This window comes from Daucus carota, chromosome 5 (assembly GCF_001625215.2).
Source record: "Daucus carota subsp. sativus chromosome 5, DH1 v3.0, whole genome shotgun sequence".
Taxonomy (NCBI): domain Eukaryota; kingdom Viridiplantae; phylum Streptophyta; class Magnoliopsida; order Apiales; family Apiaceae; genus Daucus; species Daucus carota.
The window spans coordinates 41,452,924-41,471,810 of record NC_030385.2 but is presented as its reverse complement, the minus strand read 5'-3'; the positions used below and the strand labels follow the sequence as shown (position 1 = coordinate 41,471,810).

General features: G+C 33.6%; 2 protein-coding genes across 4 annotated transcripts; one reads left to right on the top strand and one right to left on the bottom strand.

Annotated features, from left to right (window-relative positions):
* The first annotated feature begins 445 nt into the window (after positions 1-445).
* Positions 446-3,094, top strand: LOC108223012 (zinc finger A20 and AN1 domain-containing stress-associated protein 8-like). 3 transcript variants are annotated; one of them, XM_017397043.2, is made up of 3 exons: positions 446-586; positions 730-782; positions 2,388-3,094. In XM_017397043.2, exon 3 carries the CDS (start codon positions 2,394-2,396, stop codon positions 2,910-2,912), a length of 519 nt encoding a protein of 172 aa, XP_017252532.1. In that variant the 5' UTR covers positions 446-586; positions 730-782; positions 2,388-2,393; the 3' UTR covers positions 2,913-3,094. The 3 variants fall into 3 exon arrangements, with proteins under 3 accessions (XP_017252532.1, XP_017252531.1, XP_017252533.1); XM_017397042.2 differs by having other exon boundaries at positions 2,385-3,094; XM_017397044.2 differs by having other exon boundaries at positions 2,371-3,094.
* A 70-nt stretch (positions 3,095-3,164) lies between these two features.
* Positions 3,165-14,505, bottom strand: LOC108223011 (lysine-specific demethylase JMJ26-like). Its single transcript, XM_017397040.2, has 14 exons — positions 14,273-14,505; positions 13,969-14,087; positions 12,844-12,943; positions 12,457-12,586; positions 9,543-9,606; positions 8,728-9,445; positions 7,930-8,259; positions 7,352-7,645; positions 6,183-6,255; positions 6,009-6,094; positions 5,677-5,796; positions 5,460-5,521; positions 4,299-4,542; positions 3,165-4,194 (listed from the first exon to the last, which is right to left on the bottom strand). The coding sequence occupies exons 1-14, from the start codon at positions 14,360-14,362 to the stop codon at positions 3,280-3,282; spliced, it is 3,345 nt and encodes a 1,114-aa protein (XP_017252529.1). The 5' UTR covers positions 14,363-14,505; the 3' UTR covers positions 3,165-3,279.
* Positions 14,506-18,887: the final 4,382 nt, after the last annotated feature.

The following is an 18,887-nucleotide window of genomic DNA, read 5'->3' as shown; positions in this document are numbered from 1 at the left end:
TTTCCAACTAAACAGCATTCTAACTGCACATACATAGATAAATTAACCTTTTAAGCCGATCCATAATCGATTAATCTCCATATACAAATACTCCAAATTCAATTTAGTAAAGAATATCTATATTAATTAATTTCAATATTTTTTGACCAATATTTTTAAATTATCTGGTCTATTAATTTTTTTTGAATAATTTCTAATTAATCTTTAATAAAATCATTGATTTATCAATTACATTCCATTCTCAGAAAATATTCCGATTTATCATAAAAATATTAATTAAATACTGAACCGATAGTTTAATTGATTAATTTTAATTCTCAATTTTTATGATCATATTTTCGACTAAATATTTTATTTCGGTAAAGCGGAAGAGACTGAGAAAACGTCTAGATAGAAACCATACATTGGAACACACGCAACCACCACATTTATACTCGAACAATTAAATTAAAACGCAAATAAAAAAGCTGTCAATAATTCAAAACCAAAAGTTGTACTAGTCTCTCTCCTCTCTCTCTTTCTCTCTCGCTCGCTCTATTATTCCAATTCTCTCTCTCTCTGACGATCCCCTCGTTTGTTCGCTAGGGTAACAAATTACATCCACCCGTCTCATACAACATCATCTTTATCATAAAGCCTCTACGTTCATGAATATATACGTATATGCCTTGTTTTTTGTTTCTTTTCGCTTGTTTTTTCATGTTTGACTTGGTTTTTTGATTGATTTAGGGCTCATCGTTGCGAGATCGGCTTAAAGTTTCTATTTTGAGGAAGATTAACAGGTTGGGCCTTTCAATTTTGTCGATCTGTTGTGTTTTTTATTGTAATATCTGTTAATTTTTTTAGGGTTTATCGTTTTAATTTTGATCGAAAATTTTGGGGGTTTCGTGTGATTGTATGTGTGATTATATGGGTTTGTGTTTTTGATATGTGGGGTGGTGATAATTTGTGTTTTTATTTAAATTTATTTTATAAAAAAAATTGTGGAATCATTGAGGTATGTGATGATATGGGATATGGAGGTTCTAATTCGTGTGATTAGTTGCAGATTATTTGATGAGCTTAGGTTAGTTTAGTTTGCTATATGTTGATTTTTGCTTGCAACAGAAATTTGTATTTTAATCTGCTGTGTTGATATTTAAGGGTTTTAAATTGTCTTTCTATGCTACTAGTTTGTTTATACCATCTGATTTGTCAGATGTTAACAGAATTATAATACTTGGGTAGAATATTGTGCATGGCAATCTTGTACATGATTTAGAAGGCATGCATATTGTAGGGTGTTTTATGAGCAAACAACATACTATACTCTTGGTCTCCGAACTGGTTACCAAAGCTTTTGTTTGTTTCGAGGCCGTTATATATAAGTGTCTTGGATGACTCGGGTGGTGGCATGTGTAGGGATATCTGATTAAGATGCTAGGCTAGTGCATGGCCACCGGGCCCTTTGCATCCCTAATTTTGTCCCCCTCTTCAGTTGATATGACTTATTAGGCAGCTTAAGCGGGTTGTGCAACTTGGCTCGAGAACCTTGAGGTGGGAGTGGGAGGCATGATAGACTATGGATCAAATGTTTTCTCCATGTTAGCACAAATTTCGTGATATTTAGTTTCATTTAACCGCACCATATGCTTTTAATTTTTCTTCCCCAGATTTATGATCCAAATCTTCCCTGTTCAGCCTTAAAGTAGCTTCTTATTTTTTGCCATAGAATTTGTTTGGGATATAGTCATCTGCCTCTCTGATTCAGTACTGCAGAATCATTAAAATACTTCAAATTTTATTTGATAGTTCTCCTTTACTGTGAAAATATTTGAGGACTTGCCAGAATTGAGGTAGGTGGTCTTTTTAGGAGCAAGAAGATAATAAAGCATTAAAAGTCATTACCTAGTTAGTATTCATATTTTATTCTGCGTGACAAATTGTGGTACCCCAGCTCTTAATTAGTTGGACAAATGATGTCGTAGCAATATGAGTTTTCCAGATTAGAACGGTGTTATGATATAGTAAATTTATTAAAATGGCTCATGATGTTATAATCTTGACCAGATTGATTGAACCCACATACTGCCCAGCCTTGTTTATCCGCGGTAACCTGCTATTATACTCTTAGCCACACAAGGTTACTGACCAGAATTTTCTCCTAGCTCAATTCTACTCCGCTTTCTACTTGATTCTATGTGTAGTTTATAAAAGAAATGTGGTATTGCTGTTAAGTTTTTTCTATCATAATTATGCTTCATGTCGCATAAATGTATTTAAATGGGTATTAAATATGATCAACGATGGAATTATGTGGATGTGTAAGTTCTACTTTTTGATTCAGTTGCTTTAGTTTTCATTTCTTGTTTTGGTATTGCAATTCTCAAGTGTCTTGGCTGCAGCAGTGAGAAATGGAGAACAATGAAACAGGATGCCAAGCCCCTCCAGAAGGACCCGTCTTGTGCATTAATAACTGTGGCTTTTTTGGAAGTGCATCCACTATGAATATGTGCTCCAAGTGCCACAAGGACATGGTTATGAAACGAGAGCAGGCTACACTTGCAGCAACATCCATTGAAAATATTATAAATGGGTCATCGAGTGGCTGTGAGAAAGAACCTGTTGCTGCAGGAACTGTGAGTATGCAAGTTGATCTTCCAGAGCCAAAGATCATATCTCTGCCTTCACCTATTGTTTCAGGCTCTGGTGAAACTGATGAAACAAAGGCCAAAGAAGGTCCTAGTCGATGCAGCACTTGCAAGAAACGGGTTGGATTAACTGGCTTTAAATGTCGCTGCGGTAACCTCTTCTGCGGATCACATCGCTACTCAGACAAACATGAGTGCCCATTTGATTACCGCACTGCTGGACGTGATGCAATAGCCAAGGCTAATCCTGTTGTCAAGGCGGAAAAGCTTGATAAGATATGAAGCTGGTGGGAAAGCTTTTATTGGCTTAATGTGTTGATCTCTCGAGGGATTTTATGTTGGATGATTATAATATCAGATGTCATCTTATAATGTTTGATTCCGCTTTCATTTTATTATGTTTGTTTCCTGTGAGGAAAGGCTTATATAATGTCCCAAGTCTTTCAGTTTGCTGCTTTGGTTGATCTCTCTTTCTAGCTTTTATAATTCATCATACTCTTCACATTAACAATGAGATTTTGTAATGGTACTGAATTCTACTAAACACCCTGAATTGAGTTTTAAATAGGAATTAAGGCTGATGAAGATTCTTGAGGTCTTAAAAAAGAGAGCAAGTGAAGAGGGTTAAAATTCAATAAAACAATGCAATTCAATAGTGCAGGGACTCAGCATGTTGCTTCCATTTGAGCTCCATGATAACCAACCTATCCATAGCTTCCTCCACATTTGCCTCGTATATTGATCCCAAGGCCTCCAGGTTCATCACTTTATGGTTCTGAGCAGCAGCATCCTTCTGTAACGCTTCAGTTTCATCAACAAGCTCGACGATCTTCGCGTCTATGGCTTCATTTTTGGCCTGAAGTCTGACCATCTCATCTGAGTTACGCTCTTTCATATGCTCCAGCTCCCTCACATTGTCATTGCACATTATACCACAGCCACCAAAAACAACGTTCTTCACCATTTCAGCGCTAAGTTTTGTGACTTCCGCACTTATGTTTTCATTACTCATCTGAAGTTTGTCTATCTTGAACAAGTTATCATCTTTCTCTTTCTCCAAATTCACCAGAGTATCTTCAATCCGACTATATTTACCCAACATGCTCTTCAACCCCTCTTTCTCGCTGGACCTTGCAAGAGGTAAAACCATGCCCCGGTTCACTTCCTTGTGAAGCTCATAGGCTCTACTTATTAAATATGGCAAATCCCGACGAAGGGTTAAGAATCCCTGCTGCAAGCGTGAAGGGATCCTCCTACAAGCCAGCAAACCATGTAAGGCTTCAGTAAACTCTTGGTAATTTAAATCATCAGCAAGGTCCAGAAGGCGTCCAGACAAATACTTCTTGAGCATTTTTTCATACTTCTGGATAATCTGTATATCCAGCTGAATTTGGGGAGGAAGTGTCTTAAATACATCAAACTTATTTTCTTGAATTAGTTCCTCCAACTGCTTGAAGAACCCAACTGTCTCAGCAGGGACTGACCTGGGTGTTCGATTGTAAAAGCCTGGACAACCGTTAGAGGACGGAGGTTGCGATATTTTTGTTATGGATTGAGAAATATCCTACATTGAAAAGAAAGGAAAAATGAACAACCTGGAGGGGGAGCAACTTCCTAGCTATAGCTTAACAACACGCACACATAAAAAAGACAGCTAAGCCAAATTACCTTGAATTTATTAACCTTCTTTTGAAAATCACTCTTGAATATGGTAGCATCACATCTAGGACTATGATCCAGTACCCGTGTTTTCTTTGATAGGCGCCTAGCATATATTTTCAAATTAGCAGGATGAAAGTCACTTTTAAGATCAAAGTCTGGCACTGATCCCAGGTATCCAATTTCTTTTGACGGATCAAAATTCAAATCCACACACTCAGTCTTCATAGGGTGATTGGTAGGACACTGAAAGCTGCAATATTCAAACTGCCCGTGTTATCAAAAATATTATATGTAACTCATGAAATTTAAGGAGCCTAGACATCGGATTCATTATTTACATAATATATTAAAAAAATTCCATTTTATAAAACAATAAGGAATGTTAATCCAATAAAAAAGCAGAAGAGCTTCTCTTCCAAACAAGCAACGGAAAAGTATTTTGTTAAAAACACAAAATTTAGATCAAATCACAAAAAGACTATTTTGAAGATCGGGACATTTGCTGAATGTGCCTTGTGACTTCTGATTTTATTTTAAATTATTATGTAACATTCAAAAATTTAAGAATGCTAAATATAATACATGATCCAATTAAGGTTGCCTTCAAACACCTCAAGGTTTTACTAGAGCTGGTTACTTAAAATGGGTTTGTCCCTAGTATGAGTGAGGGGCAGTATTGAATATTACATATGATTGTCCACTAATATAAGTCAGGGGAGGTGTTAAATATAATATTTTATTCAAGGCATCTAAAGGTTCGGTTCTCGGAGAGCTGATTACTAAACAAAGAAAAGTCAATACAATAAATTTACAAATTCGTTATCAGGCAAGGCTAAAAGAAATTTACACCCAAGGAAATTATTTGGATTCTAAACTGGGTATTGAAAAGAAAGCTTGACCTCGACTGACTAGACAGTAAACAATAAGCATACTACAGCTAACCCCAATAATGGTGCTTTGAAAAGGTTTAAAGAAGGAATTATAAACAAGCACGATCCATTTACAAAAAACAAAAAATTGCACCACAGAAATGCACTGTTAGCCACAACATAAACTTAAAAGTTGAAAGAAAAAATTCTTAATAGTGAGTTTACCAGAACAGGGTTGAGGAAAAGAAAGGAAAAAGTACAAGAACAGGTAGAAGAATCAAGATACAAGCGATCATACTTGGTAAACACGTCCAACTCGTCCAAGACTTGTCTCATTGCATGAACGATCAATTTTTTTACCTGTATAAAGCAAAATTTTCCAAGACGGAGGCAAAATTTAAGACAAAACAATAAACTAAGAGTCTCAACGGATAGAAATATTTTAACATCCTATGTAGTAGAATGATAAAAATGGTGCAGTGTTAAAATAACCAGTAAGAAGACAAGACAGATACCCCTAATCTGTCTTCCTTCGCCCGGTGCTTCAGAGGAAGGACACGGATTTCCTCAGATAAACGGATGCACGCATCTATATTTTCAGGTGACACAAAGCCAGCTGAAACCTGCATACATGACTGAGGATTGCAAATAGATCAAACACGTGTAAAACGAATTATGAGTATACTGAAACCATAAGCAGAAACTCAAAAAAACAATTGACTCTACCATGGGAGGATAGCTTTGAATTTATAATTTATACTTTAAAGTTTTCAACTAATAAATTTTTTTTTATAACACACAGTACAATGATTGAATATAACAAATAGAGATTTCTGAGCAAACTCACTTTTAAATATCTGACTTGACAAGGACATCCAGCAGGTATAAAAATTGCATCTCCTAAATTTTGCACCACAGTCCATGGTTCAATTCCTAAATAATAAAAACATTAAAAGGAAAATAATACAATAGTAATTATCAACTTAATACACCTATGCATATTCAATAAATGAAAACTTGCCATATTCTTTCTTAAGCCTCCTCTTATGCTCCGTGTTCAAGTAAAATGATCTATCGTGAATAGGGTCAAAAACCTGAAATTCAAAGTATTTATTTATATGTCTATATGTTAAGATCAGTAGAAATTTTAAACTATATACACCGCAAAAACGATAATGCCCAAGTTTCCTTTGGGTTATCAGAGCGCTTGATATCCTGACGTCAACTAAGTAGTATCTAGAGGAATGAGCTCCATATCTGATTAAATTATTTGCTAATTAGGGACAATATTACATTACAGTTAAAAGATACAATACCCAAAAACAAACAAGAGCAATTTGACAGGTAGTCATGCATTTCAAGTAATAACAGAATCATATTACAAAAATGTGATACGATAGATGTGCAGATTTTTCTAAGAACAGTACCAAGTTAAATGTTTGTTTCAGTAAATCCCACAAAAAAATTAAAAGTGGATAACACATTTCGAATAAATATACAACTATCTAAAAACAGATGCGTTTTTCATTGTCTTAATACCCAAAGGATCCACACATACATTGTCTTATTATCATGGAAGGTTCTAGAAGAATATTCTTACATGTGTAAAGGTATGCCAATAGACATGTAGAATTATGCATGTTCTATGCAGCTGGACCAAGTTTTCTTGTATTGATATCTTGTATAGTCTGTAGTTATACAAAAGGCTATAATTATGTCCTAACTTTTAACTTTACATAAATTATGCATAGTCTATAATTCTGTGTCCCCTATGACTTTGTTCCACATATAATACTGAAAAAATATAACAGCCATGGAAAAACAAAGATGAATGACTGGGACAAAATATAATAAATGATTTCGCACATCGTCCAATGTTCGTTTAAAGGGATAAAACATACAAGCTAATATCAGACATGATATTAGACAAAGGGCCAAAAAGCAGTAGAGAATACGATTCAGCCACAACGGTTCTATATTTTCTACAAGGATGACTATCTTTTTATACTCGATGAAAAACTCAAAATACGATGACAGGACAGAACAGGACAGGACAGGGACTGGATATTTACAGACACTTCATGTCAGAGCGAGATACAAATGAGAACATAAAGCAACAAGGTTGAAAACAAAGTCACCTATAAGAGATTACAAGCCATCTTGAGAAAAGTTATAGATATTGTACACTACCTGTTTTACTGGCAGGCAATATATATGTCTGAACTCTTTTAAATGTTTCGAGAGATATTCTTTCAACTTAGAGGCGTCCTCTCTGCGATAAATGTCCCAAAGGGCACCCCCATCTGTCTTTTCTAATTCATCTATATCACTAAGTTCCTTCTGCTGCTCTATTCCATCTGTAATTTGCCCGTTCATGTATAATTCTCTCAGATCCTGAAGATAGTGCTTTTCTTTTAACTGTTTTATCTCAGCGAGCTGTGAAGGAGTAAACGTCATCTCTTTAGCATGTGTGAGCACATACACCTGTGACAACCCGTAATAATAGAAAGTTTATGATCACTTCTTATAATATATATAACAGCAATGACTGCAAAATAATGAACAGTTCACAAAAAGCCCCAGCTCAGACATAACATTTTTGCTATTAACCTCACTTACCTGTGAGTCAATGATACAAGAAAATATACCAAAATGGTTTGCCGACAGACCATATTATCCCAAAAGAAGAAAAAGAAATAAGAACAGATTTATGTGGTATTCAATAAACAAACAGAATTGTGAATTATTGATTCTGAAGTAAAGCATACTGCATCTGACTCGTGACAGTGGATTTTCTTTACAGAGTCTCCACGTCCCAGTTCCTGGGGAAAGCCATAGCCAATATACAGCTTCGACCCCGTATCTGGCAACAAATGATCATTGGGTAACTTGACAGCAAGATTTAAGAAGCCGCTCTGTGGATTCGTGTACTCCTTGAATGGTAAAGAACTTATAAATTCAACGTTATGACGTGGGAGATGATCCTCAAATACACCAGATGGGGGCCAATCATTCAACTTCAGCATTTGGGGCCAGTCAGCCTTGTCAAATATGCCCTCTGTATAGCCTGTAAAGAACTTGTTTACGCTTAGTTTCACCTGCACGATATATAGCAATTGATAAGTTACTAGACTTATAGAGTTGTAGACCGTGTGTGAATTTCCATATGAGATGTAAGATAAACATAAATGGATAATGCTTGTTCCAGCTAATAGCAATAACCTGATTTCCAAAATTTATAACAATAAAGAGAACAAGATGAATGTGATCTAATACAATTACCTCTTAATGTGTAATTCATTAATGTTACAAGTGGAGCCTTCGGGATAAGGTAGAAGATTCCAAAGAGGCTATTTAAAAGTTGTTGATTGACGATAAAGACAGAATACAAAAACTGACCATCTGGAACTAAAGGTCACTAGGTGTCCCTTTTTTGCTAAATAAATTTTAGGATATACACCATCCAGAACAGTGCTTTAGTAATATATCATACATTAATGAGGTAAAGAATTCCTAAAATAGACAGGGAAAAGTGTATATACAATGAAAGCCAGAACTAAGCTTACCTCGCACCAATTCAAACAATTAACAACAGCTATATCAGTCTGCGAGTTTGTCTCACGGATTGCTCGTGACATCACTATTGGTTCCCAGCTTAAACCATACGTACTTTGAAGCACATTGCTAACAATCACAGGTTCACCTCTTGACCAATGGGCCTGAAAACACTTCAAATCTTCCGCTTCAATGTCTATAGCACTTGGAGAATACAAGTAGTTGTCGTTCGAGTGGTCACGAGAAGCAGCTTTTCGTAATTTTCTTTTGGCAATGTTATTAGAAGCCAAATTATAACAGGAGCACCAATGTGCAGGGGTTTCTGGCATGTCATTCAGCTTATATAGTTCATATAACTTTTCAGCTTTCACTAATATGTTTGAAAGCCAATTGTTTGGTAAGACTTGGTTCAATTTTAGAATTCCTTTACCACAGCCACCCATTCTCTCTGGTGGACAAGATATACTACCATCTTTGTTGGGTTTCCATTCAGATTCTAACTTCACACGAGCGCCGTTCTTTGTTTTGGCAGTCGTGCCCAAAGTTCCATTACTCTTACACTGTTTACCATGTATATAGCCTTCCCCAGGATCTACATATTGAAAGATTTTAATATGTCTTTTATGCAAACAACAATCTCGCAACTGCTGGCAACAAGTAATGCAAAGATCATAATGACAACGTGTACAGCTCCGATGGTAGTCGGCAATAGAAGTTCTGCAGTAGTTGCTGCACAGGACGTAGATCATTGAGTGATTTGTTATATTATGCAGAAATGCTCACTGGGGGCAGAGGGGGAAGGGGAGAGTGAGGGAAGGAGACTGACCAATACAGACGTTCATCAACTGGACAATTTGATGCTTGCACTTTAACCTCCGACACTGATAACCCTTTGAGAAAACAAATAACATAAATTTGCAAGTGTTAAGCTATCATCTCTCTTAAAACCTTGTTTGTTATTAAGAGTGACGAAATGAAGCATACACTAACAACAACACCCCCCCCCCCCCCCCCCAAAAAAAAAACAACTCTTAGGAACAATCCCAGTAGAGAGCACAAAAACAATCCCTCGAAGGGGCACACTCTCAGCAAGGGGAAACAAACAAAGGTGTACAGCATTACAAGATATCGAGGGTCGAAAGGTTTGAGCCTGAACTAATACCATGGCAAGTTACAAGCTGTTCTTAAACCTTAACAAGCTCTTATAAAACCTAAAGGTGGTGGCAGAAGCAACAAAATGGACCAATTGGTAAAAGTGATCACACTCAAGAGGGTCATCTTAAATGACCGGAGATATAACCAAGTATCTCATATTCTTAACCATTATTACTCTGAACACTTAAATATGTTTACCCTCTCAAAAACCCTTATTTATTAAACAAAATATAAATCAGTTATTATTCAAATATCAGCTAGCTCTCCCGATACCTCAGTTAGTAAAAGCCACTACAGGGATTCTATATTATTAGCATACTCCCTCACTCGCACAAGTGGACCACTATATAACAATCCTAAAAAGTGGAATAGTTTCAAAATGGAGCAACAAAAGCTCATCAACTGGACAATTGGCTGCTTGCACTATAACCTCTAACACTCATTAACCTTCAATAAAACAAATTTACAAGTATTAAGCTATCACCAATCACCTCTCCTAAAACCTTAAGGTGCTAGTGAAACTCAATGTATGAAGCATACACATAGCACTAACGAGCTCTTCTAAAACCTTAAGGTGGTGGTACAGGCGACAAAATATATTGTTAAAGTGACCACATTAATATACTCAAATTGCGGGCCAAAGGACATTCAAAAAATGATGGAATAAGTAAAACAAGAATAGAAATAACTTGGGTAATTTAATAGCTGAAGATTAACATGTACTACCCACAAGTTGCGGCCTTCATAATCATTTAAGTACTGCATTATGGGCAAGAAACTATGTATCGCAACCCAGGAACAAGGAGAATTAATTAAATATTCGATAACATCTCAATGATCAAGTCTAATATGGTACATGGGGATCATATAACATACAGATAACAGAATACCAAATAAAACAACCCACGGGGTGTTAGCCCTCTTTATCACAATTTTAAGCAATAATGCCTCAAATATCATATCCGGAAAATATGGCCTCAAATATCACTTTACAACGTTATATCGTGTGACGTTTATAACTTTTTTTTGAAAACGCTACACGATGTAACGTTTACCCTTTTTTTAAGCCCAAACCCATAAGGAAAACACCTAGAAACGCTAAAAAATCTAACGCCATATAATGTAACGTTACTTTATCTAACGTTTGAAGCCCAAGCCCATATAACATATCCCTCAAGACGCTACATCGTGTTGCGTTTTATCCTTGTAACATAACCCCAATTTATGATATCCGGGGCCTTTTCTCAACTAACTTAGGCTCTTTGGAAATGTTGAGTATAAACTGCTCGTAAAAAAAGAGTTGTTGCAAATATCGGATAACAGCAATGAGATAATTGTATGGTAACATTTTTTATATTTGCATGTTTTGAGGTATAATATAAAATACAATGTTTTAGTTAAAACTTGATAGTGAAACATGTAGTAGCGCTAAAGCTGAAAAAACTTGGGGGACCCGAAAGATAGTTTTGAGCCAAAAATGATGTTCATAAAACTGCTTTTAAATTTACCAAACAGTTTTTTGCACAATAAGTTGTTGTTAGCAACGGCGGCAATACCGAACATGGCCATATTCCCCTAAGAGCAAGTCCAATGATGGTGCTAAAAATACATATAGCTATCGCTATATTATAAAATCAAAAAGTGGTTTTTGTGTTATAATAGAACTTATACTCCAATGGTAGTTTTAAAATAGCACCAAATTATCTAAATACAACTATATATCACTCACCCAATCTTTATATACACTATTTTAGTTGTCAGCATTACTTTAAATGTTGATCATCCCACTTGAATGCTTCCGTGGCAATTATAGCAACATCTATACTTGGTTTAATATTTAGCACCAATTGTAGTATTTTGCTATTTTACATCCATGTTTAGCACCCCATTGGAGTGAGGTTTTTTACTTGGGTGCTATATTATAGATATAGCACCACTTTTAGCGCCTTCATTGGACTTAATCTAAGAAGCAGGCGTATTATAAGTATTATAAACAAGCGTATTATAATTAGCTTACATACTTAGTTTTTGACCCCACATATAAAAGATATAAGTAATATAACATCAATTCCTTTAACAAATATATTTAAACTATTTACTAGAAAAAAATAAAGACAGCTTTTAATCTTATTCCCATTGTTCATCAGAGGAGTCAAAGAGACATCTACTAAAGAAAGAGCTCAAGCTCGATCGTGTATCATAGTAAGTAGTTGTTAGTGTGTGCCCATGGGCACACACCCCAAAAAACCCTATTATTAAATATACTCATTAACCACCAAACACACATATATATATTATTAAAATACCCATTAATCACCAAAGACACTGAAATGAGTAGAGATTATTTAAGTATTTAATTTACTTTAATCTCAAACAAGAGCAATGACATAGTCCTTTCAACCTAATTACTTGACCAGATTTTCACTAAATGATGTACAACAAGAATAAGAAGAATCAGCCATGTACATACACTGGGAACTCAAGAAAATTCTCTCACACCAAGTATTCAGAAAGCCCACAATAATGATACAAATGTTTGACTAGATTAATTAGCACAGCTAATTTTTTCAGCCAGTTATTAGTACCTTGAATCTTAGCCTCCATCTCCCTCTCTGAATTTTGTTGTTCATTGAATTTGCTAACAAAAGGGAGAAGCCGTTTCAAGAGATATTTCAAGTGGCAGAATTTATCTTCTTTAGTAAGACTTGTTGCATTCTGAAACAAACATCCAAAAGTAAATATAAAGGTTATACGGTTGAATCCTCAATAAATAAATATCTGATAGATGAACAACCTTGATAAATTAATTTTTCTTATCAGTCCCAACACTATAGAGATAGTGTATTTTTAATTACCATAAATGCATTGAAGTCTACAGTCGCGATTGGATTCATTTATCTAGGGTTAACCAGGAAACCCCATAAATACATAAATTATAATTGACAAGAAAGTTTGAAGTCAAAGAAACGAACTTTAATTGGCAATTTTAGGCACAAACAACTTTTGCAATTGCAGATGTCTCGACAAAAAGGGCACCCCTTAACAAAATCTTCCTCTTTCATCTTTGGGTAGCTGTTGTATGTCATCAAATTTGTGAACAGAACAGAAAAAAGGAAATCATTAGGTGTTCCATTAATATAATAAAACACATTTCAGAATCAAATTGAAACATACATGACAAATCTCATTTAAAATATATATTCAACATTCGAATTTAAACCCACACAAAATTTTAACTTATGAACTAAAATTAAATGCAACCCGCAACGCAAAGAGGCCCACCAAAATTGTAAATTTGATAGAATTTCTAACACCCTATTTCGCTTACTTGGTAATTTGTACTTACAAATTATTTTTTATTTTAATAATCCATACCTAGTTACTTCATAGATATTTATAGTGGATTAATATATACAGTATGGCTCATAAATTATATATCAAAAAAACAACAAGAAAAATGTTTATTTGCTCTCGAAGGTAGCATTATTTTTTTATCAAATCAATTACATACGTGGAATTTTGTTACCCAGACGCACTTGTTTTTTGTCTTCGTACTTGTGCCAGGTGTCTATTAGGCATGACATGGGTATGAGTCACTGTGAGATTGAGGTGGATCCTTCTCGGACAATCCACCTTGCACAAAACTAGTTCATAATGAAACATATTTAACATGTATAATTCAGTGCAGTATACTGATAAAAGACTACTAGCCGAGTCCCTACCAATTCTAATCGCACATCCAAAAATCCTATAGTTTTTTCACTAGGGCACGACACTTGAGTCCAACACTCGTACCAAGTCTCACTGCTAATATAGCTTTATATAACACCAAATTAAGTTCATGCTTCCTACTTACTATGAATTCAGTTGTAAGACAAACGGGCTAAAAAAAGTTAATTTGGACTTAAAAGTCGATTACACAAACAAGCCCTGAATGATAGCATGGACATTGCATACACCCTAATACCGAAAAATGCAAATAATGCAACCCTTTTTTAGCACATCAAGATGAGTTACAACTTACAAACACGAATCATCATCAAAAGGGCGTGCTTTTAAATGGAAAAAGAAAGGGGGGGAAAAAAAAGTACACATACAATTTCGAAATGCAAGGTACGCAGTATTTCTTCTTCTCACACAAGCCACATTTCACAACACGCCCTTTATCACTCCTTTTACACTGATGACAATACTTTGATTCACCCCTTGAATTCTCCTGTACATAACACCAATAAGGAAAAAACAAAAAAAAAATCACAAACATGGAAAAAAGAGGAAATGGGCCATCTTTGCTTTGCATCACTGTAATGAATTATGATCAGACTATAAAAATTTCAAAAAAAAAATACAAAAACCCTGAAAAATAATAATAATAAAACAGGGGAAACATAGAAAACATACAATTTTACAGCGTTTTACAGGACGAGAATCTTCAGCTATATTTGAAGCCCCTTCTCTTTCTCTGGCAGTGTTGAGCGATGATTTGGCCATATTAACACAAGGGTTCTTGTTGTTGTGGTAGTAAGTGTAATGGACTAATGGCTGCTGCTGCTATTTTGTTTGTGTTTGTTCCCTGAAAACCAGCCAGGGTTTCATCAATCATATGACACGCGCATCACGCATGTATCTGTGTGGTTAAGTAGTTTGAGTTTCACAAGTTATTATACGTTAAATATCCGGTCGAGTTATTTTTGCGAGGGACGTTCTTCAGTCTTCACACATCTTTTACAAAATATTACTCCCTCCGTCTCAATTTATAGGTCCATTTTGGAATAAACACACATATTAAGAAAAAAGTTGGTTAGATGGAATCTTATCTCATGTATCATTAATTAGTGCATTGATAAGTGAGATTATTGTTGAATTTCAAAAAAATCACAATAAATATAGGGATTTAGTGCATTGAGAAATGAGAATAATGTTGAGTTTAAAAAAAATCACAATTAATATGTAGATAAATTTGTATTGAAAGAAGAGAGGGACAAATATTTTGGGACAAATTTTTTTTCCAAACTGGACCTATAAATTGAGACGGAGGGAGTATTTTACAAACTTCATAGTTAAAATTGAAGATAAAAAAACAAAAGATCAATTTGGGGAAATTATTAATGATATTCTTGTGATATTTCTTCGTGTTTTTGACTTGCTGGAGGTACTATTAGGTATTTATATACTCGTTAAAAACAGCATTATGTTAATTAAAAGTTAAGTGGCCATCGTATATTTGGAAATCAGAATTTGACCGATAAGCTTCAGATTTTGGTCAGGTCCTGACCAATGACCATAGCTCAAATCACTCCTTTTAGTTTGATTTTTATTTTGTTTATACCCAAATTCCCAACATCAGTCATCACTCTGTGAATCGAATTAATAATCATAGTCAAATGACAAACAACAATGACAAACAACAAACCATCACCCAAACCTCGATTCTGACAAACTCACATATAAAAAGGGAACCAAACATCAATAAATACAATCGATTTCAAAATTTGTTTCAAACTCAATACAAAGTACACAATTATATCATACGAATTGAAGCACATGGGCGAATTATATAAAACAAACAAGTACAAATCCATCAAAAACACATATGCCCCCAAAATCCAAAGAACACACAAATCAAAAAGTCGAACCCTGTTGTGAAATTGATGACCGAAATAGATAGAGTTTGTTTCAAATTTTGATTTGTTAAAATGGATACCGACAACATGATCGAAAAGTTCTTAAATCCTCAAGAACTCAAAGGGAAAATATTGATTTTAGTTGTATTTTTTAATGAAAAATATGGGATAAATACATGTTAACTAGCATTGACTTAAGATTTTGATGGTCAGAATGATAGTTTCGACAACGGATGATATACGGAGTAGTACCATCACAAGTCGATAGTAATTTTTTGAAAAGGTCGATGACTGAAACTAGTGGAGGTAATATTTAAAAAATTGATAGAATAAATAAAGGTTATTTCAAAATCTGAAAATGTTCTTTTTGTTGATCCCCATATTTGAAATTAATTTCTGAACCCATCACAATGTTCGAATAAGGATCCTTTAATTCTCGATATTACTGAAAGGAGAAAGAGGATCCTCGAGTAAATGATTTTATTATCATTTCTATATTTTTAATTAAGATTATTTTAATAAATCATAATTGTTTAATATTTTTCTCATTTAACATCTTTTTAAGAACTAATTCAAATTAACACTTGTTTATAATAAAAAGTAAACATGAAATTAAATTATTAAAATTAATTATACGATAATAGCAAACAACTCAACCAATAAAATACATAAGATATTTAAAGTCATACATATAAATGTGTGTGTGTGTATCATTAATATTTTGATAATGGAAGCTAATATTTTTATTATATATGAAAATTAAAAAATTTCGACAAAAAAATACTAATCCCCTGCTCTACCGGTTTACTGTATCCTCAATTACTCATTTAAAAAATTTTAATTTACCAATCATGGACAAAGGACGAAATAAAACGGGAAAGGGGCAACAAAACAACCTCATGGAATGGATATCCTATCCATTCCGACTTGATTGTATATCACCGAATCTGATGTTTTGGATCGAAATTTTATGTGCACTGAAGTGAAACTCAATTCAAAATTAAAAATCCGCTCCAAACTCGAAACTACATACGCGCGCGTGTATGTATATATATAAATATAAATATCAAGTAATATTTTAAATATAAGAGAAAATATATAAACCAATTTGTTATATTATTTAATTTTGTTAAACGAATCACTTGATTTTGAATTTTATTATCACAGAGATTTAAGTCTAAACAATATATATAGTGATTTAATAGCCCAATAATATTTCATATATGATTATTTATTAAATTTATTCCATTATAATTTCATTTATATATAACATTATTTACTCAAGAAAGATTATTATTAACTTATATCATATATATTAAGCATTATTACATTATTTAGAAAATTTAATTATTCAAAAAATCCTATCCAATCCAGCATCCGTTGAATTTGAATGGAAAACCCCAAGGATAGAACGCCCTTAGACCTAGGGGTGAGCATTCGGTTCGGTTAACCGAAAACCGAATGGAATGATCGAAATTTTTTCGGTTCGGTTAAACAAAATATATAATTCGGTTCGGTTTTTGGTAGCGAAAATTTTGAAATTCGGTTATTTGGTTTTTAATTTCGGTTAACCGAAAAACTGAACGGTTAACCGAATTTTCAATATTTAATAATATTTTATTATTAATAATAACATATACATATATATTAATTATTTATATGCTGTAATTGTATTGTTAATAGTTTTTTTTTGAAAGAATTGTTAATATCTAATATCTTTATTATACTGTGAAGTGTCAGTTTAAGTTTAAATAGCTTCATTTTCGAATCAAATCTACTCTACAAGTGAACAGAAGGAATGTGTAATATGAGAAATTGCTACCAACCCTGTTACTGGCTGGCTGCAGCGGTCAGTGTATTCACCGTAACATCTTGAGACAAAACAGACTTAATTATATTAGTATTTGCTTTGTTATTTGACAAATAAAGTTGTGTTTAACTCTATTTGAGAAATGTCTAAGCATCTAGTGTTTCTGATCTGAATTGCAGCAAAAAATATTTGAATTTCGGTTATTAATTTTGGTTTTCGGTAAAAACTGAAATAAAAATTTCGGTTTCGGTTACAAACCGAATAAAGTTCGGTTCGATTTTCCGTAACTAGTTTCCACTAATTTCGGTTCCGGTTAATAGAAAAAAAATTCGTTTTTAATTTCGGTTAGCCGAATGTTCACCTTGTTGGAGCTCATTGTCTGCATGGGCTGCTATATTCGTTCCCTCTCAATATTTTAATTTTGATAAAACTAGTTGCGCGTTGCGGCGGCCTATAAAAATTATGAATTCAAAATTAATATTTGTAAATAAAATAAATTTTATGATGACCTATAAAAATTATATTATTGATTCAAGAGGTGCTTGAACCGAGCAAATAGATATTATGGAAATGTTGCGTTAATAATATTTTCCTATATACAAAGTAAACTGTATAAAAATTAACAACAACAAACATGCCTGATGAACAAAACAACTATTATAAAAGCAAAAGGAACAAACATATATTACTCACAGTTAATTTATTGACGTTTTCATCCATTAATATCATGTCAAGACTATATTGTTCTTCTGTGTTTGGATTCATCGACTCCCACATCCGACAAACTCTTACTTTTATCAGCCAATCATCTCTATCGCCATTCAAAACATCTAACATAATGTAATTCATTATTGTATTAGATGGAAAAGACAAATAAACTCAAAAAAATTGTGTGTGTTAAATTTTATGATGTCTGACCTCAATTTATAGGGGTTGATTTGAGAAAAGACAGGTTTATCAAAAATACTTTCTATTTTAATATACACATTTTCTTAAAATATAATGATAGTTTCAAATTCTGATTTGATTTTGATATTTTGAAAAAGTAATTCTAAAACTTTTTTCAAATATATCCAAAACTAAAAACCACCTTATCAAAAATACTTTCTGTTTTTGATATACACATTTTCCAAAAATACGATGATAGTTTCAAATTCTGATTTGATTTTGATATTTTGGAAAAGGTAGTTCTAAAAGTTTCTTCTAATTCTGAAACTTTCTTCGAATATATCCGAAACTAAAAAAGACAGTTTTTATTTTTGATATTTTTTCATTAAAAAATTTCACAAAATTAGAAAAATAGAACAGAGCTCTCTGAGAGGCGCCTAAACGCCCCATGCTTCTCCTTTAAATAAGTATATTGATGATTGATGATTGATGATCGATGATTAAAAGGCCCATTAATTATTATTTTATATAAAATATGTCTATTAATTTTGGACCAATTTCGTTAAGGCCTTGTTTGCTCATGTGGGCCGTGGATGACTGGGCTCTTTTGTTCTTCCTTCCGGGTCACCCGTTTCTATTGACATGATAGTCCTAATATTTTATTTTTATTTTCACCGCCATCTACTAATAAAGT